This window comes from Rhinatrema bivittatum, chromosome 16 (assembly GCF_901001135.1).
Source record: "Rhinatrema bivittatum chromosome 16, aRhiBiv1.1, whole genome shotgun sequence".
Taxonomy (NCBI): domain Eukaryota; kingdom Metazoa; phylum Chordata; class Amphibia; order Gymnophiona; family Rhinatrematidae; genus Rhinatrema; species Rhinatrema bivittatum.
The window spans coordinates 33,772,457-33,799,496 of NC_042630.1; the positions used below are offsets into that span (position 1 = coordinate 33,772,457).

The 27,040-nt window shown below is 48.0% G+C and overlaps 1 protein-coding gene across 3 annotated transcripts in view; it reads right to left on the reverse strand.

Annotated features, from left to right (window-relative positions):
* The window catches only part of BCAN (brevican), a 45,219-nt gene extending 19,527 nt beyond the window's left edge, over positions 1-25,692 (reverse strand). The window contains exons 1-9 of one of the 3 annotated variants that reach the window (XM_029581663.1): positions 13,385-13,849; positions 13,226-13,313; positions 12,543-12,628; positions 9,629-10,018; positions 9,281-9,455; positions 8,037-8,164; positions 6,313-6,606; positions 5,350-5,817; positions 2,383-3,861 (exon numbers count right to left, since the gene is read on the reverse strand). In XM_029581663.1, the coding sequence (XP_029437523.1) occupies positions 2,383-3,861; positions 5,350-5,817; positions 6,313-6,606; positions 8,037-8,164; positions 9,281-9,455; positions 9,629-10,018; positions 12,543-12,628; positions 13,226-13,251 (3,046 nt within the window). In that variant the 5' untranslated portion in view covers positions 13,252-13,313; positions 13,385-13,849. Of the gene's footprint in view, positions 1-2,382; positions 3,862-5,349; positions 5,818-6,312; positions 6,607-8,036; positions 8,165-9,280; positions 9,456-9,628; positions 10,019-12,542; positions 12,629-13,225; positions 13,314-13,384; positions 13,850-25,469 lie in introns of those variants that run through there. The other 2 variants (XM_029581665.1, XM_029581664.1) reach the window with 2 other exon arrangements.
* Positions 25,693-27,040: the final 1,348 nt, after the last annotated feature.

The following is a 27,040-nucleotide window of genomic DNA, read 5'->3' on the forward strand; positions in this document are numbered from 1 at the left end:
CTTAAGCAAGGGGGATACTCCATGAAACCAAAAACCGGCAGATTTAAAACAAATCATTGAGAATACTTTTTCACTCAACACACAATTAAGCTGTAGATTCTGCTGCCAGAGATTTGATCAAGGTGACTTGCATAGCAGGGATTGCAAAAGGTTTGGACAAGTTCCTGTAGGAAAAGTCCATAAAACATTATTAGCCACGTGGTCTAGGGAAAGCCATTGCTAGCCCTGGGAGTGAATAACAAGAAATAGATCTATTTTTTGGGGGGGATCTTCTGGGTACTTGTGACCTGAACTGGCTACTGTCAAAGATAGGATGCTGGGCTCAGTGGGCCTTGGTTTGACCGAACTTTGCATATCTTTTGTTCTTAACATGATTTGCATTGTTAACCAATGGTTTATGGCTTTGACCATTGTTAACAAATGGCTTATGGTTTTGGCCATCGCCAATAAAGAAGGGGGTTGTAAGCTGGAACTTCTAGAGTGCGGTACGCTGGAATGCCATGATCTGATTGGATGAGGGGTACAATGGGATTTAAATGACATAAAGATGTTCCATACCTTCTATGCGCAGCGTAATGCCATATCTACTAGCCTCAGCTATTAGCCATTGGCTACCAAGCTACATATTCTCTTCTGTACTCATCATTAATTAGAAGATAGGCTAGGTTTCCAGAATGTATACAGCTGATGATGCATGAAAGAGAGAGAGACTCAGGTTGAGGTTCCTCAGCTGGGTTGGTCTTGTAGTAGTTGAGATAAGAAATTACTTAATTAGTCAAATAAACAAAGCAAGATTCATGTGGAAGACATGAAGTGAACATATGTGTGCTATTGTGTTGGTCTCTTTTTTAGAGACTTGCCTTGCTGAGTGGAAGCGCTAAAGTTTCATAAAATTTTCACTGTGTGGCGCGGGGTGATACATTTCCAGTGGACTGTTGTATGTGTGTAGTCTTCTATTATTATACGTTTGGTTGATTTTTTTTCCCTTAATGGTTAAATCAGATCAGTGCAGCTCGTGATCTTGTTTCTACCACTCCTCACGAGTTCTCAACTATGTGGAGAGAGTATTCTGGATCCAGGGGAGAGACAATGTCAAAACTGCAACATCCTTTCACCCATCAGAACTGTCCATGTTGTACGCGGGACCTTACGATACGTCTGTGCTAACATCATTAACCAAGGATGCCATAGCAGGGTCTTTACTGATATCCTTTACCCTATCCTAACCCTACCCAATTGAAAATGCCAAGGCAAATGAATGCCCTACCCTGCCCAAAAAAAAATATGTTGTACTGTTCTGTTATAATATTAGCAGTGATGCATTGTATCTGAAATCAATTTTCATAAAGCAATAACTTTAAGCACACATCAGAGCCAAAAGAGTTAAACCGTACAATAAATGGTTGTGTTGGAAAAGCTATTGTTATGGGCTGATCCGGAAAACAATAGAGCTGCCTGCCCAAAATCACTTCTATTCCCCACCTTCTGTGTCCACCCTCCCTTGCCCCAACTCCCAGGCCCGGGTTTGTCAATAGTAGCATTAGAGGCCTGTGCATAGGGAGGCAAAACTCTAGGGACAGCAAGTCAATTGAAGATTTGCTGCCCTCCAGGGGTGCAGAATCTCACTCAGCAGAAAAGAGCCCTCTGCTTCCTGTTCCCAGTGAAGGGAAAAAGATGGCAGGGGGTGAGACTGGAGCAGGAAACAAGGAAGAGCCGCTCTGCTCCCTAATCCAGCCCCTTCCCTCCTGTCCTGACAGGAGAGGAGAAGCTAGGCCTGGAGCAGAGCAGAGCAAAGAAGAGCTGGGCCTTAGATCTTCTGCTCCCTATTGTCCAAGGCATGGCAAAAACCTAAATCCATCAGCATCCAATCCCCCACCCTACTTTCTCTTCTAGAATCCCAATTTTCATTGTAGATTCTACAATTTGCATTCTGGTCGCTCCTCCAAACTTTACCAAGACGAGGGCCTCAGCAAACCCTGCACCTGCCTCTATGCTAGCATTGAATAAGAGGTTCCCTTCCTTTCCCAAGACAGACTTAAGTCAAAGAACGAGACAGAAACACAAGGAAGACTCAGAGAATGAAAAAGAAGCCCACAGAGGTCACAGATATTAGCAAGACAGTCTTCATCCTAGAGATCACTTTTAATTCTTTTATTTTTCATGGAAATAATCATAAAATACTTCATAGAAGTAGGAGGTGCGTAAGTGCATGCATTAGGCTGATTTGTTTGACAAATATGTGCTGCTCGAGTCCTGGCGTTATCTTTAGTCTAATGAAAAGGAAGAGAGAGTAGCAGACACGGGAAGATGGGCAATTTTAGCACAAAACATTTACGTAAAGGGCTACAAACACGGCCACAGCCGTGTATTGGCACAAATTACCTGTAAGGTTCACTGCTGCTCCTAGGCTTGCCCTCTCTGTTGGCAAAATGGGAAGAAGATGAGCTGTGGTCAAGGATATTTCAGGAGTCCCTTTGGAGGTCTGGCTGGTTGCTTCTTCTGGGTTGTGGACAGAAGATGAGCTGAGTTCATACTGGGATGTCACTATGCGGAAAGAAGGTGCAGAGGAGTCATAGACACTTGCCCCTGGGCTTTCATAGCTTCCTGTATGAAATGTCTCTACTAAAGTAACTGGAGATGGGTGGCTTCCAGATGGAGTTTCCTCTTCGCTTGTCTCAGCAATTGCTGATCTATAGGCAAATGGGGTACCTTGGCTTCTCATGCCAGGAGCTCGCTCACTAGTGGGAGAGTTGTGTGAACCTGTAGTCTCAGCCTCTTCTTCTTTAGGATGTGGGTTGGCTTTTCTCAGTGGCTCTCCAGTAGGAGTTAGAATGGAGTAAGCTGCAGCTCCAGAAGTTTGGTCTAAATGTAAGTGATGAGTGGTCTCTTGTGTGGCAACAATGAGAGGAACCATAGTGACTTCAGGCTCTGAAGAAGCTGGAACATTATTCAAAGAAACATCCGTGACGTCCAACAAAATGGGATCTGAAGGTTCTCCACTTCCCTCCTGGATGTGAGATGTTGAGCCATCGTGGGTTTCTGACTCTGTACTTTCCCAAATTTTTGTGGTAGCTTCAAACTCAGTAGATACAGTTGGGTTAGAAGACCCTCCAGATATTTCTGGATCTATAGTAATATCTGGAGGTGTGGTCAAATCAGAGGAATGTTTGCTGGTCACTCCAGAAGCTTCTCCAGAAACAAACCCATCCAAAAATTGTGTGGCGGAGTATGAGTTCACTATGGCAGGTCCTCCTGTGAGCGCACCTTGAACCTCTTGGCCAGAACCTTCAAAATGTGATCCAGATCCCCCTGTGCTGCTTTCAGGATGTGAATTAATTCTAATGCCTTCAATGTCACTATGGCCAATCCCACTTGCCAGGTGGCCTTCTGTACCAGCATTTTCTCCACTTATGGTTTCAACAAAAGCATCATCATGCTTCTCAGGCTGATGTGTTGTCAGGTGAGCTACAGAAGTTTCTTCATTTCTGGGCTTTACTCCAAAAGTGAAATCTGACTCATTCCTCGTTTTGGAGATGTGACTCTTTAAAATGCTAGGCAATGTAGCATGGGTGGTTGCTTCTTCAGGATCCGTGTCACTCTCTTGGGAAGCTGTAAGAGCTGGCATCACTGGATCAGTTTGGTTTATTGCTTCAAGGAAACCAGATGCAGTTGGCTTTGGTGCATCAGTGGGATTAGCTGTAACATACCCTCCAAGTAAATTGAACTCTGTGTAGGGCACAGCTGACAAGGCCTCACCTGGAAGACCCTCAGTGGGGTGAACCAGATGCTTCACGTTTTGTTCCCCCTCTTCCCTCTGGTGCCGCCCATCTTCTGGCGGCTTGCTTGCCTCGCTTGAGGAAGCTGGCAGAAATAAAATGAGAAAGCAGGTCAGTCACAGCGTTATTTAAAGTACAGACAGTTCTGTAAATACTTCTCACTGCTGGAATAACCATGACAACAAAGTGATGATTTATTAACGGGAGCCATCGTTATCAATGTCGGATGTAGTAAAAAAGAATAAGAAGCGGATAATCTGTGCAAATCTCCACCCTCCCTCCAATACATTTCTGCTTGATTCAATACTGAAACAACCCTCCATCATTTCTATCAACCTTCTTGATTCACTGCAATGGGACTTTTGCTGGCTGTATGCCTTTCTACTGGATTAACAAAGAGACCATGTGGATCCTTAAAAGCTACTGTACATCACTGTCTTATGTCTGCTCAATGAGAGGTGTCACAACAGACACTGAAGCCAGTTTCCTCCAGGGACAACATGCCTACTAGAGCAATTTCATGACCAACTGTTTATTCACCTAGATACTTCCTGAAGGGATCTAAATCAGCTAAGGCAAACTCCAGATATCCCAGGCTCTCTCCAACGTATCTAGTTCTGGAGCTAACTGACATTTTATTTCCTCTCTTTTAACGTAGGCGGAGTTCTATTTTAGTAAGGTTGGGCAGCATCACAATAGGTTTCTCCTCTTCTGAACTCCGTGATAACCCGCTACCTTCAGGATTTAAAATGTCGGCACTGGGAATATAAACAGATTCTTGAATGGCTGAAAGCAGGCAGAGGTTTCTGGGGAAGCTGCTTACCTCCCCAGAAGGACTCGGGTTTAAACTGCTGCTTTTATAGAGTTCTGAGATTCAGACTAATAAGATATCTAGCAAGTAGGCCCTATCGGGATACATTTTCAAAGGCCTAGCTGGAAAGAACCTGAGCAAAAATGGAAGATATAGAAGTAGAGTGACTGAATCCACCTAAGCGGATTTTCCACCAGTTGACGGTTTGTGTGCAGTTCCACAGTGGGCATCCTTTTAGCCATAGTAAAATGAGGTGGGGGGGAGGGGGGGGGAATGGAAGGCACGTTACCTGGTCGGGGGAGAAAACTACACAGACACATTAAAGTTTCAAAACATGTACTCGGACGTGTAGTGGACACGTGTCCTTTAGACCCTCTTTTGAGATGACTTAAAGTACATACATACTATTTATCCGCGTAACCACCCAATCTTTGAATAGAAACCAATTTGTGTCTGAAGATCAGGTACATTTGTGCAGGGGTCAGTTAAGCGGCTTATTGAAAATCTACCCTCAAAACAATTATTAATCCCTACATTTATACGTAAACATACCATGAGTCTACTATTCGTTTTTACTTGTACGGTACAACTGCTGTTGTAGAATCTCTGGTTTTCAGTTCTCTAGTTCAGACTGTTTTATCTTTTCCAAAGAATTAGGAATTAAAATGGGAAACGAGGAGCAAAATCTCAAAGAGACATCATTTCCGCAGACCCCACAGACCTGAAGGGAAAGTCAGAGCTGACAAGAAGTTCTCCACTTACCACTCCTGGACCTTCCTTGCCCTAATACTGTGGCTACTGCCGTTCTCACGTTCTCCTCTTCCTCTTCTTGATGAACAAAGCTCCTATTCTCCTTGACATCAGCTCCAGAAATCCCAGATCCTTCTTCTGGGCTTAGCAGGCTCTGGGGCCCACTGGTGGCGTCTGTGGCCGGTGCCTGCTGGTCAAGCCCCTGGTTAAAAAATGTTGAGCTATCTTGTGGCGTCACTGGGGGTCCTTTGGGCACTGATGTTGATGTCTCTTCCAGAGTATGGAGGTTCTCGAGCTCGGTACCATTGCTGTCCACAGGCATAGGCACAGATTCCACAAACCCCCTCATCTCACTTTCTGCTACTTCTTTCGATAACATCAGCTCCTCCAATTTTTCAGTTAGGGTAATAATCTGCTTTATCCCTTCAGCCTGCGTGGCTTGGTAATCTTCTGGAGACTCCGTGAATGAGTCAGATGTTTCTGCAAAGAAAACAGAACAGTGACCATGGCCTACTTTGGTTCAAGGTTTCTGCTTAGTCTTGTCACCCGGCGAGCTGAAATTATGGCTGGGCAATTGGGCTGTGGACTCAGCTCAGATCCCCGGCAAAAAAAAATACCCCTGCCCACGCCTGCCACGGTTCCACAGTTTTATCCTGAGTCAGATGCAACTCTGGCTCTCCCGCGTCTTTGAGGCTACTCCGGCCTAGTTCAGACGTCTAAAAAGGCAAACGAGTCACGTTTTGCCTCCCAATCAAAAAAATGCCACCAAGGCTTGCGGAGGGTCAACACTGTCCATGACCTTCTTCGGCAAGGAAGAACAAATGTATAATTGTGACCATTAAATATCAAGGGTGCGGGCGAAGCTGAGCTGGACCCAGCAGAGGGAAGGAGGCGGGGAGCCCCTTATCCATACCAGCTGGCCCGTCCCCAGTCGCTCATTTCTGACTGCCTTCGAATAAGCGCATAGAGCTTTACCTCTGAAGCAGTACACGTCATATCTTGCCAGGGAGTCGGGGAATCCAGTCTGGTTTCGGAACTGGAAGATGGTCTTCACGCCCGGCAGGCTCCCGCCACACCTCTCCCGCGGGGTCGTGATGGGGTAGCGGACACTGCCATCCGAGAGCCAGCCAGGGCTGCAGTGATCCATGCCCTCGTTCCAGGCTGCGTAGAGCTGACCAGGGGTGGCCATATCTGCCCCCTCCCTCTTGCAGTACTCTTTGGCCTCCACCAGGGTGAATTTGCTTGGGACAGAACCCAGAAAAACCTCTCCTGAAACACAAAGAGATAACTGAACAGAGCTGGGAGGAGAGGGGAGGGGGGATGGTGATGAAGATGCCTGGGCTTGTAGATTGCTGCTTTTCTTAGGGACCCCCATGCATGCCCTGAGGTATAAAACCAGGACTGGAGCAGCCTGTCAGGGAGGATCAGAGCTCTGCTTAATGCCAGGGAAAGGAGGAGGAAAATCCTGGTTTCCAGAGTATTCCAGCCACGGTTTATTTTTGTGCTTTTTATCCCTTTTTTTTTTAGGTTTTTGGGGGGTGGGTCACTTCTTGCTCCTTTGCACTTCCAGCTCAGTCTGAACCAGAGCTGGGATCCTGGCACCACGAGCCTTCATTCACAAATACCCGGGGATTCATCCCCCCCCCCCCACCTAGTTTTATATTTATTTATTTAAAATAATGTTTTACATGTGCCCTCCAGTGTTCGGGGTGGGTCACAATAAAACATCTTCCCAACTCATTGCAGCCGCCGTCCTCAGCCAGGGGGCCACGCACCGGGGCTCCGCAACTGCGTGATGACGGGGGACACCCCCCCCCCCCACTACCGTCGAATCCAGCTCCTCCACAGAGCACCACCGCTGAGCCACTCCGGCTTCCCCTCCCCCCTCCCTTTAAGATTTCAATTTTGGCCTGTCAGAAGTGTCTCCCCCACCCCCCACACCACCACCCCGAATCTTGTAATGTCAGACTGAGGTAGTCCCAGGACGTCCGTCCACTTGCTGGCTTTTGTGTGAAATAAATATGAAAAAGTGTTATTCCGTTTTAACCGTGCGTGCGGCGGGTCTATTGCCTGTTTATCGGGGGGGGGGGGGGTGTTTCAGTGAGTCAGCGAGAGGGAGGGAATGCAGGTGACAGCATGACCTCACACTTTGCAGGGGGGGTGGGCGGATCCTGATGACATTTAACATGGACTCGCCCAGCCAGTGTTGAATTCAAGCATGCCCCAGAAGGGGGCATTGACCCCCCCCCCCCCCCACCACCCTAAGAAAACCTAGGTACGCTCCTCCCCCAAAGAAGATACAGTATTTAATATTAATAAAGTATGGACTAATCTAGTATTTTTGAACTTCTATAAGAAGTAGCTTTGGTGTGTCGATCCCCCCGCCAAGGACAGGATTTCTGAATTTGCTCAATCCTGCTAAACACCTAACGGACCTCATACAATAAATCCTAAAACAGGGCACTGAAATGCTATGCACACCCTACTGGAATATTGAGAAAGGGAACTTCAGTGGGATGAATAAACACAGAAATCCAGGCAGTGACAGGAGACAGAGCTTGCCGGCACTATCTCAGTGCTTAAGCACAAGAACTGAGGAGCCAGTTTCCTCCTATTGCAGACTAACTCTGCCCTGAGCTCTCTTGAGCAGCAAAAAACCCCCTAGGACAGGGAGAGAGTTCTCAGCAAGATCCAATTACCGTGCAGGTCTTCGACATAACAGTACACGTCGTACTTTTCCTCTGGGTCCACCACGCCATAGTTCCTCACGCCCGGGAATCCATCCATGTCACCATAGCAAGCCTCCCGAGGAGTCTGGATTGGGTACCTGGAATAATGATGGTAGCCAAAAAATGTTCTTCTGCATTATGATAGTATCTTTGCCCCCCCCCCCCCCCCCGTTCCCCTCCACTCCCCGATTAGATGGGGGTTACTGTTTCAGATGCAGACGTGCAGCCACATCTAGTGTGCAGTGCCCCAGCAGAAGGCTTCTGATGCCTCATCAAACCTTCCAAAGAAGAATAAGGGAGGAAGGGGATAAAAGCGCTTGTCTTCGCTGCCATTGCATCTGTAGGTGTTTTAGGAACACTCCATTGACTCGTTCTAGTCATTCTCTCAAGTTGTTTCCCGGTTTTGTGCTCAGACGGTTGGATGCCCGCCTGTGCCAGTCAGTGGTACTATACTGCCAGTTATTAAAACAGTGCCCCCTGCCTCCTCTCCCCATCATCCCTGCATCTGGGCTTGCAGAAGACCTTTTGGCCTAAATTTTCAGTGGTGAGAGAAACTGCAGGGTTAGGGGCATACTTTCCAGCCTGCACACACACACCCCCAGCCCACCCCTTGATTTTCCAACACAAGAATGCAACCTTTCAGCACCAGCTGGCTAAGTTGGGAAGCTATCCATGTGCACAGGAGCAGCAGGCTTAACTCTGGACATCTACGTTGGAGCAGGCTAGACCTAGGATAATCTTCAGCCACTGCCTAGCTGGCTATCTTGCCCACTTGAAATTTCACCCCAGCATGTTTGAAACTTTGGAAAACTCCCTCTACTTCAATCCCTCCCACCTTTACTGAAATCTGATTACCATGAGAAACCTACAGGACCAATTTCCACCCCCTCCCCCCTTCCTCTCCTTCCCAGTCTCTGTAAAATGGTTTCAAAACATTTGAAGACTGAAACATGCATTGCCTTCAACCAGTATGGGAAGTATTTATATCCTGTATAGTGTGCGAACAGGAGCTTATGTAGAAATCGGTGCACAATAGGCTGCTGTCCAAGGTCCTGAAGCATCTTAACTCGGGAGCAGAATATCCTTCTTTTGTTAGAAGCAAACCATGACCTGTGGATGCTGTGGTTGTAGCTGGATTCATTGTGACACAGCTTGACAACAAAAAAAAGCCCTCTTTCACTTTCTCCAAGTTTCAAAAGCTAGGCTATGCTCACCTGACAGTCTGATCGGCAAGCCAGCCCGCATCGCACTGCTCGTAGCCACCCTGGTAGGCAGCGAATAGCTGTTCCGCTGTGGCGATCTGCGCCTTAATCCCAGCACAGGCCTCCTGAGCCCTGGTGAAGGTGAAGGCGTAGCGCGTGGCTCCTTCCCGGTAAAGGAAGACCACCCCTGAGGAAAAGAAACCCTGTTATCAACCAACCATGTCAACATCTGTCAAAACACCAGGAACAGTATGAACACAAGGGACTATTATAGAAATGTCTCTTATGTAGGTAGTACTATTGAGATGGTAAGCAGTAGTTGTAGCAGATGACCACCCTTCAGGTATGGAATCTGCTTACCTTTGACCTTCACCTCCAGCAGGTCGTGATCATCCTCGATGCCGTACTGCACATCACATCGGTATATGCCTGAGTCATTTGACCTCAGCTCAGTCAGCTCTAAGGTGACATCTGTGGGAGACCCAGGGTAATATGGCAAGGACACCCGGGATCTGTATCCCTCACTGATCTTGACCTTCGGACCCCGTGCCACCAGGATCTCCACCTCCTTCCCAGTGGAAATGAAGGTCCATTTGACCCGGGGTGTGGCTAAAACAGCTCGGCGGCCCAGAGAGGGAGTTGTCATTGGTGCCAAGTGTGTGATATGGCAGGGGATGGTGAGGATACCGGCAAGCACAGCCTTTATAGGGGGGTTGTTGGAAATTGACACTTTCAGAGCCTTGATATCATCTGTTTGAGAAGAAAGAAGGAATAGAAGTTAACTCCTAAACATGAGAAAATGCATCACATTCTCTACAGTCTCTACATCATATCCATATTGAATTGCAGTTTGCTTCAAGGCTACATGGTCACGATATAAAGTGAAAGAAAAGCACCAGACTATTATTTTTCAATCCCTTCAAACTACCTTCAACAGGGCAATTATTTGTTTGTGGTGAACCAGAGGAGAGCGGTACAAATCCCTTTGGTTTTCTGGTTAGGCTGCAAGAAGATCCATCAGTCCCAACCTTGTTCCAATGACTCTACCGTGTGGTGTGACCCACAGGAAGGCAAGAAAAAGCTTGCGTTATCAGCCAGGGAAGGAAATCCTAGCACCCTGGTGGGTCACTTGAGCTGAGGGGAGCAGCTGGTGCCCTTCACCCCACCGTGAAATTGGAAGGTCCCAGGACAGCTGCTTTCAGCAGATTATCCCTTGCAACCTGGCCCTTTCTCATCAGCTTTCGCCATTGCAGTAGCTGAGCCTGAGCCAGATGTGGGCTCACACACGGATACCTCCACAATCTCTTTCCTTTACTTCTGCTTAAACTTGGTGACTTTCATCTCCAGAGAGATGCTGCTATTTGAAGTTCGGCACTGTCAGTGAAGCTCCTTAATCTTCCCTTGCACTTCTGTCTCATTACAGCCTATAAACCAAAAGAAGGTGAAAAATACCGTATTTTTCGCTCCATAAGACGCACTTTTTTTCCCCCAAAGGTGGGGGGAAAATGTATGTGCGTCTTATGGAGCGAATATAAAAAAAAAACCAAACAAAAATCTAACAAACACCCCCCCCCCCGACTCCCCCAAGACCTGCCGACTTAATTTCCTACAACCCCCCCCCCCCAAGACCTGAAATTAATTTCCTGCAACCCCCCACCCTCCTGACCCCTCCCCCCCCCCAAGACCTGCCAAACGTCCCTGGTGGTCCAGCGGGGGTCCGGGAATGATCTCCTGGGCGCGGGCCATCGGCTGCCAGTAAACAAAATGGCGCCGACGGCCCTATGCCCTCACTATGTCACTGAGACCGACCGCTGCTATTGGTCGGTCTCAGTGACATAGTGAGGGCATAGGGCCGTCGGCGCCATTTTGTTTACTGGCAGCCGACGGCCCTATGCCCTCACTATGTCACTGAGACCGATCGCTGCTATTGGTCGGTATCAGTGACATAGTGAGGGCATAGGGCCGTCAGCTGCCAGTAAACAAAATGGCGCCGACGGCCCTATGCCCTCACTATGTCACTGAGACCGACCAATAGCAGCGGTCGGTCTCAGTGACATAGTGAGGGCATAGGGCCGTCGGCGCCATTTTGTTTACTGGCAGCCGATGGCCCGCGCCCAGGAGATCATTCCCGGACCCCCGCTGGACCACCAGGGACGTTTGGCAGGTCTTGGGTGGGGGGTTGCAGGAAATTAATTCGGCAGGTCTTGGGGGGGTCAGGAGGGTGGGGGGTTGCAGGAAATTAATTCGGCAGGTCTTGGGGGGGTCAGGGGGGTGGAGGTTGTTAATTTAAAGGGATGGGGGGGGGGGGGTTTGGGGGTTCCCACAGAAAGAAAAATTTTCTGATCTGGGGAGTGGACCGAAATGGCCCTCCCCAGACCCGAAAACAAAATGGGGAGAAAAAAAAAACCTATGCACTCCCCTAATTTGCTCCATAAGACGCCCAGACGCAGAGCCGGTTTAGCACAATTTTTTTTTTTTTTAAATTTTCCCCCTCTGAATCCTAGGTGCGTCTTATGGTCAGGTGCGTCTTATGGAGCGAAAAATACGGTAAATCTGATCTGAGGCCTGCCACTTCCAATGCAGGGAACGACCATTGCTCCCACCCTCATCTCACCACAACGTGCTGAAATATTTCAAGATAATGGGCGGGAAAGCACAAAACAAACGCTACATTTGCAATCATTAATCTCTGATGCCAAATTCAGTCCTTGTCTAATGCTACTTGAACCTTAAATATCTTATTTTTTGGCAGATTCATCATATCTGTACAGTTGAGGCATTTACAGTATATCTGCAAGACTTTGAAAGCATTTTCTCCTCCGCAGTCCTTAATCTAAGCTGCCACTACGTATTCACAAACCAACCCTGTAAAATCTGAAAAGGAAAAAGACACAAGGTATCTATTGACAACCACATATAAATCTGCTCCTTCTTGACCAGTACTGGGATTTGCACTCCCCCCTCCCTCTGTTTTCCTCTTCCTTAGGAGCCTTTTTACTGTGATGTAGTGTGAGATACCATGGCAGCGTGAGGTGAGTGCACCATGAAATGAATGCACATCTTGAGATGAATGCATCGTACATTGCTGTGGCATGAGATGAATATCCATGGCGAGATGAAGGCACCATAGAATGAGTGCTCCATGGGACGGGTGTGGTATGAGATGAATGTACACGTTAGATGAGGGCATCATGGAATGAGTTCTCCAGGGGATGGGTGTGGCATGAGCTGAATGCGCCGTGGGATGAATGCACCTGAATGCTGCCTGGAGTACCTGAATGCTCCCTGGAAGACGATGCGGCAATGCACGCAGCCTGGCAGAATACAAACAGCAGCAGGGTGTGTTTCATCATTCTCCTCCTGTTAAAGAGACTACACAGGTCAGAAAACAAAAAAACCCAAAACATCATCAGAATTGTGGTACAAGGTGGTTAAAGCCCTGAGCTACAGCTCTCAGTTCACCACTCACTGTGTGACATAGACTTTCATTTAATTTTGCATCTGCCTAGCACCTGAATGACGTATAAGGAGGAAGAGTCCCTTCCCCAAACGGCCGAGCCACAGGAAGCTGAAACAACTTTGTCCAAAGTCTTGGTGTATGACAGTGATAGAAGCAGGACCTGAATGCAGGTTTCCTGGTTCCCAGCACATTACTGTCACCTCTCAACAGGTTTCCGCCACCTTTCTATTAAGGACACAATGCCCGCTCTCCCTCCCTCTTCTCCTACACAGTCCAAAGAACCAGGAATGTTGTGTTGACTAATCGGTTTATGATTGTCGAACAATTATTGCTTTTTAATGTATTTATTTATTTACATGCATTTATAAAACCAGCTCAGGGTGGATTACAAAAAAAAAAAAAAATACAACCAAAGAACAATCAATGACAAACATCAAACAAAAAAAGGAAACCATATAGCATAATTTCAAGTGAAAGGTACCATAGTAATTAATGACCTCATGGGAACTGCTCCCATATTCATCTCCTGCTCCCAGGCAGGGGCTCGACTCTGAAGCAACTGTATGTAGCTGGCCCATGCACTAGCTACAGAGAGGGAGAATTAAAAAGTGTGTGTGTGTTGGGGGGGGGGGGGGCGCGTGAGAGGGAGATCTTACATTCAAGGGAGCCTTTCTTTGAAATTCAGCTCTCATGGTAGGGTCCCGGTTTGCTGTCTGTGGTTCATGTGAACTTAGAGTGGAGAGGAAAGCTATTCTTTTCTGGGTGCCTTGTTCAGAGACAAAAGCAACTTTCTTCCCAAGACTAACTCTTGAATGCATTTCAGTCTGCACCGCTCTGCTGGGTTTCACTTGGTTCCCCCCCCCCCCCCCCCAACCCTCCACACTCCGCTTCCAGTTGTTCTCAGAGTCAGTCTCCCCGGGTCCCTGGGAAAAGCAGAGAGGTGGGGCACATGCAAATGAATCATGACCCCTGGGAGGCAACGCGGCCTCCCCCCCCCCAGCCCGCGTGCACTGTAACGGCTCTGCTGCACTGCAGTGGCCGCCTCTCTCTGACACAGCCAGCACTGTTTCCCGGGTCAAGATCAGACAGTGATGAAGGGGCACCCCCGTGCGTGCACGTTCATGTGAAAAGGTGCAGCCAATAGAAGAGCTCGCCCAGCTGCCTGCTCCTATTTGATTGGCGGGCGCCGTGGCGAGTCGCCAAGGGCGGCTCTTTGCAGCCGGAACAACAATGGGTACCGAACTTTTTGTGTGGTCCCGCATCCCACGGGCTGCCACATTGAAAATCAACTGCCTGAGCTGCTGGTGACTGGACACTCAGACAAAATCCTTAATTGGATTCTGTGAACTAAAGTCGCCAGCTGGAATTCAAGGCGATAAGGAGGCTTTTTCCAGGTGTGAAACCATATTAAAAAAAAAAAATAGTCTGGAAAAAAACCGTGATAAAGAAACATAAGGTGGGGAAAGGGTAAGTCATAACCCTGGCAAGAGGGTGGCGGGGAGTTCGGGGTACTAGCACCTCCTCAAGGTGCATGCCCAAGGCTTGTGGAATTAGGGGGAGAAGGCCTCTCTTCTCCCCAAAACACCCGTCAGGCCTGACACACTACCCCATCCCAGCTGCCTGCGCTCCCTGCTACAGCCACCGGCCAATGGAAGAGCCCTCCAGGCTGCCTGCGCTCCCTGCTACAGCCACCGGCCAATGGAAGAGCCCTCCAGGCTGCCTGCACTCCCTGCTACAGCCACCGGCCAATGGAAGAACTCTCCAAATTGCCTGCACTCCCTGCTACAGCCACCGGCCAATGGAAGAGCCCTCTTAGCTGCCTGTTCTGCCTACCTAGTTCCATATTTAGGCATAAACTACCTAAACTAGGGCCTAAGTCTAGAACCTCACATTATGAAGGGTCTCTAAATCCAAAGAAACTCCTACATTTTGAGTTTTGCAATTTTTGGTGATGCTGGGGCATCTCTTAAACTTAACATAGCTTAGAGCCTTGTCATGCCCCTGACAGAGGAAGAGCTCTCCCTACTGATTAGGGTGACTGACAGGGTAATCCTGTTCTGGTTTTACCTCTGCAGTATTTACATGCACCCTGAATCTTTTTTTTTTTATCAGAGAAATTGAAACTACAACTCCTTACATGCAATGGAGTAAAACCAGGACTGGAGTTGTCTGTCCCAGTAAAATGGAGCAGGCTTGTCACTCTCCTAGCAGTTACCAACTTATGCCAGAGGAACAGACGTTGAAATCATCGGTTCAGTGTGCTGCGGCAGTCAAAAAAGCAAACAGAATGTTGGGAATTATTAGAAAGGGAATGGTGAATAAAACGGAAAATGTCATAATGCCTCTGTATCGCTCCATGGTGAGACCCCACCTTGAATACTGTGTTCAATTCTGGTCGCCGCATCTCAAAAAAGATATAATTGCGATGGAGAAGGTACAGAGAAGGGCTACCAAAATGATAAAGGGGATGGAACAGCTCCCCTATGAGGAAAGACTAAAGAGGTTAGGACTTTACAGCTTGGAGAAGAGACGGCTGAGGGGGGATACGATAGAGGTGTTTAAAATCATGAGAGGTCTAGAACGGGTAAATGCAAATCGGTTATTTACTCTTTCGGATAGTAGAAAGACTAGGGGGCACTCCATGAAGTTAGCATGGGGCACATTTAAAACTAATTGGAGAAAGTTCTTTTTTACTCAACGCACAATTAAACTCTGGAATTTGTTGCCAGAGGATGTGGTTAGTGCAGTTAGTATAGCGGTGTTTAAAAAAGGATTGGATAAGTTCTTGGAGGAGAAGTCCATTACCTGCTATTAAGTTCACTTAGAGAATAGCCACTGCCATTAGCAATGGTTACATGGAATAGACTTAGTTTTTGGGGTACTTGCCAGGTTCTTATGGCCTGGATTGGCCACTGTTGGAAACAGGATGCTGGGCTTGATGGACCCTTGGTCTGACCCAGTATGGCATGTTCTTATGTTCTTAAACATCAATTTCTTTGTCCCTGTGTATGGGTAATGCTTGCCCCCCAGCCTTCCTCTGCCCCACCCTCCAATGCGAGAAAGAACTTAAAATACAGAGCAGCCCCCTTCCCATCCCTTCCCCCCTGGGACCTCCTCACTGAGGGGCAGCACTAATGAAACGAAGCTGCTTCAGACTAGCAAAGATCATTTGGAATTCACAGCCTGTGCTGCATTTCTGCAACTCCTTGGGGGAAATGGAGAGAGAGAGAAAGCCCGAAGTACAAAAAGCCTTTTTTTATGTGAATATCTGGCAGGGGTTCAAACGCCAGCTGGTAGCGCAAAGCGGTCAGAACCAGCCTGGCCAGAGCTCTGAAACCAGGCAGCCCCTCCGTGGAAGAGCTTTGCCCGGGCAACCCAGCGGCTTCCTACATTGCTGTAAAAGCAGCTTGAAGACCTGGAAGGGAAATATCTTTTTCTTAGTCCTGAATATATATATATATATATTTTTTTTTTAGCTGAGAACTCACAGTGTTATGAAAATAACTGGGACTCTCCCCCCTCCTCCAACCCCCCCCCCCCCTTGGGCCCCTGCAGCTCCCTGGGGCCACATTGCCAGGCTGAGGAATATCAGACCCTGGAAACAGGTTCCTGGCTAGGAGGACTCCTTAGGAGACGTGGCCCTCCCATAACGGCAAGATTGCATGGTTACCGAAGCCTGTGCTGAGCAAGAACGAAATATTGTCAAGGGGTTAAGAAGACTTGCACCCTGCTCTGTCCCCCTCGAAAAAAAAAAAATCCCAGATTTTACTGTCAGCTTTCTTTGTAAGAGTCAGGATGGGAGCCGAAGCTTGCTGGGTATGGAGAAAGCTTTTTGAGTGGAAATCCACTGCTATAAGAAACTGGAATGTAACAGGCACAGACAGACAGATACCGGAAGGAGAGAGTTGGGGGGGTGGAGAGGTCATCTTGGCTGCTTGTGACCTGCAGAATGAATCGGACAGTTTGGATTTGCATTTTTAATTACCGGCCTTTGCAAATGCCAGCTCAGGACGAGTTACATCAGGCACTGTAGGTTCCTCCCTGCCCCAGAGGGCTTACAATCTTGTACCTGAGTACAATGGAAGCTGAAGTGACTCGCCCAAGGTCACAAGGAGCAGCAGTGGGAGAAGCAGGATTTGAACCCCAGTGGCACAAGGTGCCAGAGGTACCAACCAGTGTCCTGGGTCTCTCTCTGTCCCCACCCCAGCTCCTTTTCTAGCCTCAAACCCAACCAAGGCAAGCAGTTAAGTTGTATGGAAGGGAGGGGAGCAGTAGTAGCAGTAAATAAAGTACATTGGAGGGCTAATCTAGGCTGTTAGGTGAGGGGCTCAGCATTTTAATTCTGTGTGCAGAGTTTTGTCCTGCTCTGTTTTATCCTAGCCGGTTTGTATTATATGACATTGATGGTACGTAGCTTTGAGCGATTCTTAAATGTTTTTAAATTAAAGTGCGCTGCCCAGGCCTCACTTCCAAAGGAGAAATACAGTCAGCTGTGATCTGTCAGCTCTCAGGGAAGGGCAACCAGTGGGCTTCAGTTGGAATTCAGGCATCCTAGCCCCCTGGAAACAGCTTGAGAACGAAATGGCCCAGAAGGATTACAGGAAAGTTGGAGGCAGAGGAGTCAGCGGGTGGCAGGGCATGGTCAGGCTGGTGGTAACTGGGAGGGATAACCCCCCTCGCCAGCTGGAGTCTGGGAAGGCAACCTTGCCTTGTTAAGTGTTAAGGCTGGTGGTAAGTGTGCTCCATCCCCCACCCCCACCAGCAGTCTGCCCATTCACGCCCTGCTTGCTGGTGTCGCCGCACACCCTGCTCGCATCTCCAGTTTGTCTCCCTCACCCTTACCCCCCTGCCCTCTGTACCTGCCCCCCACCCCCTGCCGCAGCCGGGCACCTTCTGCTGGTGAAACTTAAACTTCAGGACCCCGGTTTTGCACCTTTCATCCCTTTTAGCCACATCGCCAGGTCCTGGGCTTTCGCTCGCCACCTCCTTTGCGGTCATATTTTTTCCGGGAGCCGTCTCTGGAACGGCTGGACAGTCGGGCACAGCTCTCAGTGCACAGGACTGTACCACAAAACTGGCAGCTTTTCGCTTGCCTGGTAAGACCAAGCATTGAGGCTGGGGCGATGAAGTGCTTTGCACTTTTTTTTTTTTTTTAGCTTAATGTAAAACCCAACAGCGGGCCAGGACACACAGGACTCATCCCCCCCCCCCTCCCCCACCACCACCGCCACCAGCTGAAAATAACTTAATGGAACAAAAGAAAGGAAGCAAATGCAAAACAGGCCTCAGAATACAGAGGACCCGTCTAGAGACGTCCAAGAAAGCCAGGAAAATTAAAACAAAAAAACGTCGCCTTGGTGAGGAAACTTGGCAAGTCCCAAAGAGACTGGTGCCCTTCCGCCCTCCCAAGTCGACCAGGGACCAGCACAGCTGCCTGAATCATCGCATCAGGGCCCTGGAAAAGGAAGCCAGCAGTTGGGGATCGTGCTCCCTGCCTTCCCCGTGGTCGCCGGTTCCTTTCCCAGTCCTCTCTGGCTTTCTCCCATCTCTGGGCTTTCAGCTGTAAGACCCAGGGCCGACTCGGCCTGTCCGGATCGCCCGGAGCCGGTCGTCCCCCCCACCCCCCAGTCTCTCACCACCCCAAATGCACAAATACAGACCAGCGCTTCTCCCTTCCCCTCTTAGGGTCAGCACAGGGCGGGGGGCAGGGCAGCGAGGTCCACCGACGTCCATCAGAATGAGGGAATTATTATTATTCTGCTCCCAGGACATGGGGAAGGGGGAGAGGGGGGGTGTGTGGAAACAGAATCTGTGGATGATAAAATAAAGGACGTGTGTAATTACTCTCCACGCGAACCCTGCTCGCTGGGGTAATTAGGGAAGAAACTGAAAAACTAACGTGACAGAAGAAAACGGACCCTTAGCTTCGCTGAGCTGGAGAAGAGCATCACCTTGAGATCAGTAGCAAGACGAAGTTACAAACATGGAAATGATCACCAAAGGGACGCCCTTGGCGAGTCCACATCCCTGCCTTAATGCTCTCTGCGGTCTGTACATTGCAGGAGTGGTGGGTTTTGTCCCCCTCCTCTCTACCCCACAAGCCTACTGTGCCCACAGGCCAATCCTTTCTCCCCCCGCCTCTCCTTACCACAGTCAATTCTGCCTTGGCATGTTTTAGTCTAAGCGGCAGGGGCTTTGCTGTCTTTTCTTGGACAGACTGGCCCTGTGAAGAGGAGCTGTCCACGCTCAGCCACCCCTCCTCCCCGTCACCTCCACCTTCTTCTGCCACAGAGTGTACAGCATGAGCCGGGATTGATAGCCGGCCTTGGCAGGGGGTGACTGCTCTCATTATATCTAGAGTGCAACCAAGCGGAGATTCGTCTTAGTGGGCAAAAGTGAAAGCAATAATTCACACCCAAGGACAGCAGGACAGCAAAGCAGATAGTGCGATCCAAATTATGGATGATGGGCATTGAACGCCATCAATCCATGGGATTCCCATTATTCCCAATGGGAGAAGCATCTGCCATGCAAGTGGACTAGGTGAGAGTGTAAATTATTAAGATGAACATGTTGGGTTGGAATCTCTTCTGGATGAGAAGCAAGGATATCCCAAAGATGCAAATACTGAGAGCAAAGGAGGTACATATGCCTTAACAGAGCCTGAAAATTCCCCCTCCAGGGTTTACAGAATCTTTTCATAAACAGCCCCTTACGAACGTCCCTATTAGTGTGACCCAGGGTTCCTTCTACTGGTGTCCCAATAAATCTTTCTATCTGTGTCCCCAGGGATCTATCTGTGTCCCAGGGATCATTCTAGCCATGTCCCAAAGGATCTACCTGTGTCCCAATGAATCTTTATATCTGTGTCCCCAAGGATCTATCTGTGTCCCATGGATCATTCTATCCATGTCCAAAGGATCTACCTGTGACCCAATGAATCTTTCTATCTGTGTCCCCAGGGATCTATCTGTGTCCCACGGATCATTCTATCCATGTCCAAAGGATCTACCTGTGTCCCAATGAATCTTTATATCTGTGTCCCCAGGGATCTATCTGTGTCCCATGGATCATTCTATCCATGTCCAAAGGATCTACCTGTGTCCAAACTAATCTTTCTATCTGTGTCCCAGGGATCTATCTGTGTCCTCAGGGATCTACCTGTGTCCCAGGGATCATTCTATCCATATCCCAAAAGTCTACCTGTGTCCCAATGAATCCCCCAGGGACCTATATGTGTCCCAGGGATCATTCTACCCATGTCCCAAAGGATCTACCTGTGTCCCAAGGAATACTTCCATCGGTGTCCCCAGGGATCTATCTGTGTCCCAGGGATCATTCTAACCATGTCCCAAAGGATCTACCTGTGTCCCAATGAATCTTTCTACCTGTGTTCTAAACATCAAAATCACAGAACATATAGAAAGACATGGTTTAATGGAACAAAGTCAGCATGGCTTTACCCAGGGCAAGTCTTGCCTCACAAATCTGCTTCACTTTTTTGAAGGAGTTAATAAACATGTGGATAAAGGTGAACCGGTAGATATAGTATACTTGGATTTTCAGAAGGCGTTTGACAAAGTTCCTCATGAGAGGCTTCTAGGAAAAGTAAAAAGTCATGGGATAGGTGGCGATGTCCTTTCGTGGATTGCAAACTGGATAAAAGACAGGAAACAGAGAGTAGGATTAAATGGGCAATTTTCTCAGTGGAAGGGAGTGGACAGTGGAGTGCCTCAGGGATCTGTATTGGGACCCTTACTGTTCAATATATTTATAAATGATCTGGAAAGAAATACGACGAGTGAGATAATCAAATTTGCAGATGACACAAAATTGTTCAGAGTAGTTAAATCACAAGCAGATTGTGATAAATTGCAGGAAGACCTTGTGAGACTGGAAAATTGGGCATCCAAATGGCAGATGAAATTTAATGTGGATAAGTGCAAGGTGATGCATATAGGGAAAAATAACCCATGCTATAATTACACGATGTTGGGTTCCATATTAGGTGCTACAACCCAAGAAAGAGATCTAGGTGTCATAGTGGATAACACATTGAAATCGTCGGTTCAGTGTGCTGCGGCAGTCAAAAAAGCAAACAGAATGTTGGGAATTATTAGAAAAGGAATGATGAATAAAACGGAAAATGTCATAATGCCTCTGTATCGCTCCATGGTGAGACTGCACCTTGAATACTGTGTACAATTCTGGTCGCCGCATCTCAAAAAAGATATAATTGCGATGGAGAAGGTACAGAGAAGGGCTACCAAAATGATAAGGGGAATGGAACAACTCCCCTATGAGGAAAGACTAAAGAGGTTAGGACTTTTTAGCTTGGAGAAGAGACGACTGAGGGGGGATATGATAGAGGTGTTTAAAATCATGAGAGGTCTAGAACGGGTAGATGTGAATCGGTTATTTACTCTTTCGGATAGTAGAAAGACTAGGGGACACTCCATGAAGTTAGTATGGGGCACATTTAAAACTAATCGGAGAAAGTTCTTTTTTACTCAACGCACAATTAAACTCTGGAATTTGTTACCAGAGGATGTGGTTAGTGCAGTTAGTGTAGCTGTGTTTAAAAAAGGATTGGATAAGTTCTTGGAGGAGAAGTCCATTACCTGCTATTAAGTTCACTTAGAGAATAGCCACTGCCATTAGCAATGGTTACATGGAATAGACTTAGTTTTTGGGTACTTGCCAGGTTCTTATGGCCTGGATTGGCCACTGTTGGAAACAGGATGCTGGGCTTGATGGACCCTTGGTCTGACCCAGTATGGCATTTTCTTATGTTCTTATGTGTCCCCAGGGATCTACCTGTGTTCCCAGGGATCATTCTATCCATGGTCCCAAAGGATCTACCTGTATCCCAATGAATCTTTCTATCTATGTCCCCAGGGATCATTCTAACCATGTCCCAAAGGATCTACCTGTGTCCCAAGGAATACTTCCATCGGTGTCCCCAGGGACCTATCTGTGTCCCAGGGATCATTCTAACCATGTCCCAAAGGATCTACCTGTGTCCCAATGAATCTTTCTACCTGTGTCCCCAGGGATCTACCTGTGTTCCCAGGGATCATTCTATCCATGGTCCCAAAGGATCTACCTGTATCCCAATGAATCTTTCTATCTGTGTCCACAGAGATCTATCTGTGTTCCCAGGGATCTATCTGTGTCCCAGGGATCATTCGATCCATGTCCCAAAGGATCTACCTGTGTCTCAATTAATATTTCTGTCTGTATCATCAGGGATCTATCTGTATCCCAGGGATCTTTCTATCCATGTCCCAAAGGATCTACCTGTGTTTCAATGAATATTTCTATCTGTATCATGAGGGATCTATCTGAGTCCAGGGATCATTCTATCCATGTCCCAAAGGATCTACCTGTGTCCCAATGAATCTTTCTATCTGCGTCCCCAGGGATCTATTTGTGTCCTAGGGATCATTCTATCCATGTCCCAAAAGATCTACCTGTGTCCCAATAAATCTTTCTATCTGTGTCCCCAGGTATCTATCTGTGTCCCAGGGATCATTCTATCCATGTCCCAAAGGATCTACCTGTGTCCCAATGAATCTTTATATCTGTTTCCCCAGGGATCTATCTGTGTCCCATGGATCATTCAATCCATGTCCAAAGGATATACCTGTGTCCAAATTAATCTTTCTATCTGTGTCCCAGGGATCTATCTGTGTCCCCAGGGTTCATTCTATCCATGTCCCAAAGGATCTACCTGTGTCTCAATTAATATTTCTATCTGTATCATCAGGGATCTATCTGTGTCCCAGGGATCATTCTATCCATGTCCCAAAGGATCTACATGTATCCCAATGAATCTTTCTATCTGTGTCCCCAGTGATCTATCTGTGTTCCCAGGGATCATTCTATCCATGTCCCAAAGGATCTACCTGTGTCTCAATGAATATTTCTATCTGTATCAACAGGGATCTATCTGTATCCCAGGGATCATTCTATCCATGTCCCAAAGGATCTACCTGTGTCTCAATGAATATTTCTATCTGCATCATCAGGGATCTATCTGTGTCCCAGGGATCATTCTATACATGTCCCAAAGGATCTACATGTATCCCAATGAATCTTTCTATCTGTGTCCCCAGGGATCTATCTGTGTTCCCAGGGATCATTCTATCCATGTCCCAAAGGATCTACCTGTGTCCCAATGAATCTTTCTATCTGTGTCCCCATGGATCTATCTGTGTCCCAGGGATCATTCTATCCATGTCCCAAAGGATCTACCTGTGTCTCAATGAATATTTCTATCTGTATCAACAGGGATCTATCTGTGTCCAGGGATCATTCTATCCATGTCCCAAAGGATCTACCTGTGTCCCAATGAATCTTTCTATCTGTGTCCTAGGGATCTATCTGTGTCCAGGGATCATTCTATCCATGTCCCAAAGGATCTCCCTGTGTCCCAATGAATTTTTCTATCTGTGTCCTAGGGATCTATCTGTGTCCCATGGATCATTCTATCCATGTCCCAAAGGATCTACTTGTGTCCCAATGAATCTTTCTATCTGTGTCCTAGGGATCTATCTGTGTCCAGGGATCATTCTATCCATGTCCCAAAGGATCTACCTGTGTCCCAATGAATCTTTCTATCTGTGTCCCAGTGATCATTCTATCCATGTCCCAAAGGATCTACTTGTGTCCCAATGAATCATTCTATCTGTGTCCCCAGGGATCTAACTGTGTTCCCAGGGATCATTCTATCCATGTCCCAAAGGATCTACCTGTGTCATAATGAATCTTTCTATCTGTGTCCCCAGGAACTGTGTCCGAGGGATCATTCTATGCATGTCCCAAAGGATCTACCTGTGTCTCAATGAATCTTTCTATCTGTGTCCCCAAGGATCTATCTGCGACCCAGGGATTATTCTATCTATGTCCCAAATTATCTACCTGTGTCCCAATGAATCTTTCTGTGTCCCAGGGATTATTCTATCCATGTCCCAAAGGATCTACCTGTGTCCCAATGAATCTTTCTATCTGTGTCCCAGGGATCATTCTATCCATGTCCGAAAGGATCTACCTGTGTCCCAATGAATCTTTCTATCTGTGTCCCAGGGATCATGCTGTGTCCCTAAGGATCTATCTGGTTCCACAAAGATCTCTCTAGCTGCATTCCCATGGATCAATCTGTGTCCCCAGGGATCATTCTATCCATGTCCCCAGAGATCTGTGTGCACGGGGATTTTTGTATCTGTGTTCACTTGGATGTTTACATGCATGTTCCCAGGGATCATTCTGTGTTCTTGGGAATCCATCTATCCATGTTCCCAAAGATCTGCCTGTGCCCCCAGGGATCCGACTGAGTCCCATTGAATCTTTCTACCTCAGTCCTCAGGAATCTTTCTATCTGAATCCCCGGGAATCAATTTATTTCCCCAGGGATCTTTCTATCTGTGTTCTCATGTATCAACCATCTGTGTCTCCAGGGATCAATCTATGTCCCCAGGGATTGATCAGTGTCCCCAGTGTTCTCTTTATCCATGTCTCCAGGGATCTGTCCTCAAGGATCTGTCTGAGACCTTAGGGATTTTTCCAGCTGTGTCCCTAGAAATCCTGCTGTCCATATGCACAGGATCTCTCTATCCATGCTCCCGCCAATTTCTGCCTCTGTGACTTGATCTGTGTTCCCAGGGATATTTTTATCCGTGTCCCCATGCATCTATTTGTTTCTCTAAGGATCTATGAGCGTCTTCTGAGATCTATTTGCGTCCTCAGGATTCTTTCTATCCATGACCTCAAGGATGTATCTGCATCCCCCATAGATCTTTCTATCTCTAACTGTAATGTCTGCGAGGAATGAGAAAATTCGGATATACAGTCCTTTCTAACTTCAAGCCAAGACCATAAGGATGAAAAATCTCCACTGGGCTTCCCAAACCCCACAGAATGAGGTGACGAGTCACTTTTCTATTTCATTCTGGCAATTAACATCACAGGGATCTCTGGTTGAGTCCCAGTCCCCTCTCTTCCCCGCTTCCCCTGACTACAACAGTGCAAAGCAAGATGTTAAGTGCAGGTGAGCACATGCACTTACAGATACACACATAAAATGCAGCGGGGTGACATAAAGAAAGACCACCACCCCTCCCCCCACGAATATTTCTGCTATTACAGCCACAAGAGCACCGGAGACCTCTGCAGGATTGATCCCATGATCCCATGACGGGAAGGGCAGAGGCAGCAGCAATTGAAAGTCAAAAGTCAATGACAACTGCACAGAAAGGAAACGGACCGGGGGTCAGCATCCCCGGTGCTGATCAAGTATCCAGAGAGCGGAGGTGCTGGGGGTGGAGGGGTCCTGGAGGGATGGGGAGGGTGGGGGGACTTTCCGATCACTGAAACCCATTCCTGCATTGCCTGTCTTTGAACTATTTCAGGTTTTACAGAGGCAGACGGATGCATGGCACAGATACAGCTCTCCATCAACCCCCCCCCCCCCCCCCCCGAAATTATATCCCAACATCGAATGGACTTTTCCGGGGTGGCTTTTGGTTGTTTTAAGCACACAGCCGGATAAGTGCAAACAGCAGAGCACACGCGTTCCCAGAGCATGCACTGACTACAGAGGTCCCGCAGAATGAATGGGATCCCGGGCTGCGCGAGCCAGAGGGACCTCGGGAGCTTTGTGCAAGAATTCACCTCCACCCCGGCTCCTTTCCTATTTTTTTAGGGGTTTTTTTGTGCTATGGTTGAAAGGGTGTTACCCACCTCTGGCTCTGGCCGGAGCAGCTTCTTCTGGTGGAGGGGGACAAGAAGTTTTAGCCTCTCCCGGGATCTTGCAGGGGTAAGGTTGGAGGGGTGAGAGAGAGAGATGATGATGATGATGATGATGATGATGATGCAGTGGGAAACTGCGGCTCAGTCCGAAATCGAGCAGGCAGCAGCTGAGAAGTGAGCCACCCCCTCCCCCTTGCTCCGGAGCCGGCAGCAATCCAGGACCAACCCCTCCGAGAGACCTCGCCTGTCTCTCTCTCCTCTTTTATTCCACTCCACCCCCCCCCCTCCCCCATCCCCACGCCTTGCCCTGAATTAAAAAAAACAAACCCTCCAAATTGTATCTATCTATTGCCAAGTAAATTGCCCAGGCTTGACACGTGTATTTCTAATTCAGCACCAGGCTGGCAATGGCAGGGCGGTTACACTCCTCCTCCTCCTTTGTAGGACTCAAACCTACAGGAGCAGAGATCCAGGAGGGAGTGGAATATGTTTGGGGAGGTGTTTTGGGGTTGGGGGTTTTTTTTTCCATTCGGTGGCACTAGAACTTGCTGACTCCATCAATAGCAATAAAATATATATATATAAAAAAAAAAACCAACCCACAACCCTGCAGCATCTGTGTTTGAAGCGAGATTTTAGAGGTTGGCGAACACAGCCCTTCCCCCGCAGTCCTGATTCCCCCTGCAGTACTCCACGCAGGGCACCGACGGGAGAGGGCGAAGTGGGGGCCCCGGGGGGGGGGGGGGGCTCCCAACACAGGGCCGGGAGGCACAGGGTGAGCTGAAAGGAAGGGGGGTGAGCTGCCAGAAGGACTACAGCTGTTATGATGCCGAGAAGAAAATAGGATTTGGCTTGGGGAACTCTACCGGGGATTTTTTTTTTTTTTAAACTCTCGTGATAAGTGCATGGCTGCGGTGTGAAAGCTTTGGGAGGTGAAATATTTGCTGAGGAGAGGTGGGGGAGGGCATTAATCAATTTCACTGCAGATAAACTGCAGCAAGGACTTTTTAGTTAAATCCACGTTGGTTTTTTTTGGGGGGGGGGGTGCCTGAATCTGCCTTCTGAGGGGGCCTGTGGTTTGGGTGTCCTCGTGGACTGATTGAGGGTTACTGTTAACCAACAACAAAGAAATTATACCTGCCCAGAGCATTGCATAAATACATCCGGAGAGTCTGCCAGGATCAGGCAGGGCAGGGGCTGGATCTGCAGCCAAGCAGCAGCTCGCAGGGCAAGGATGGGGCAGAGATTTGGGGCTTCAGCATGGCCTTGGGGAAGGAGGCTTTTGGATGGGGAGTGAGGGTTAAGGTATATCCAGGCAGAATTTATCCAGATTTTTTACTGCAGTGTGTAGGGAAAAAAAAAAAAAAAAAAAAAGGCTGGAGTCTGGTTCATGCCAGCGTCCCAGTGGGGAAAATGCTGAGCCAAGACCGGGCCACAGCGTCGATGAAATCCCCTCCGCCAACCTAGGGTCTGCCACCTCACCCAGGGCCAACCCAGTCCTGGTTTCACTGCCGGCGCAGACCTGGAGATAGGACCCCCCTCCTTTTCCCTGCGTGCAATGG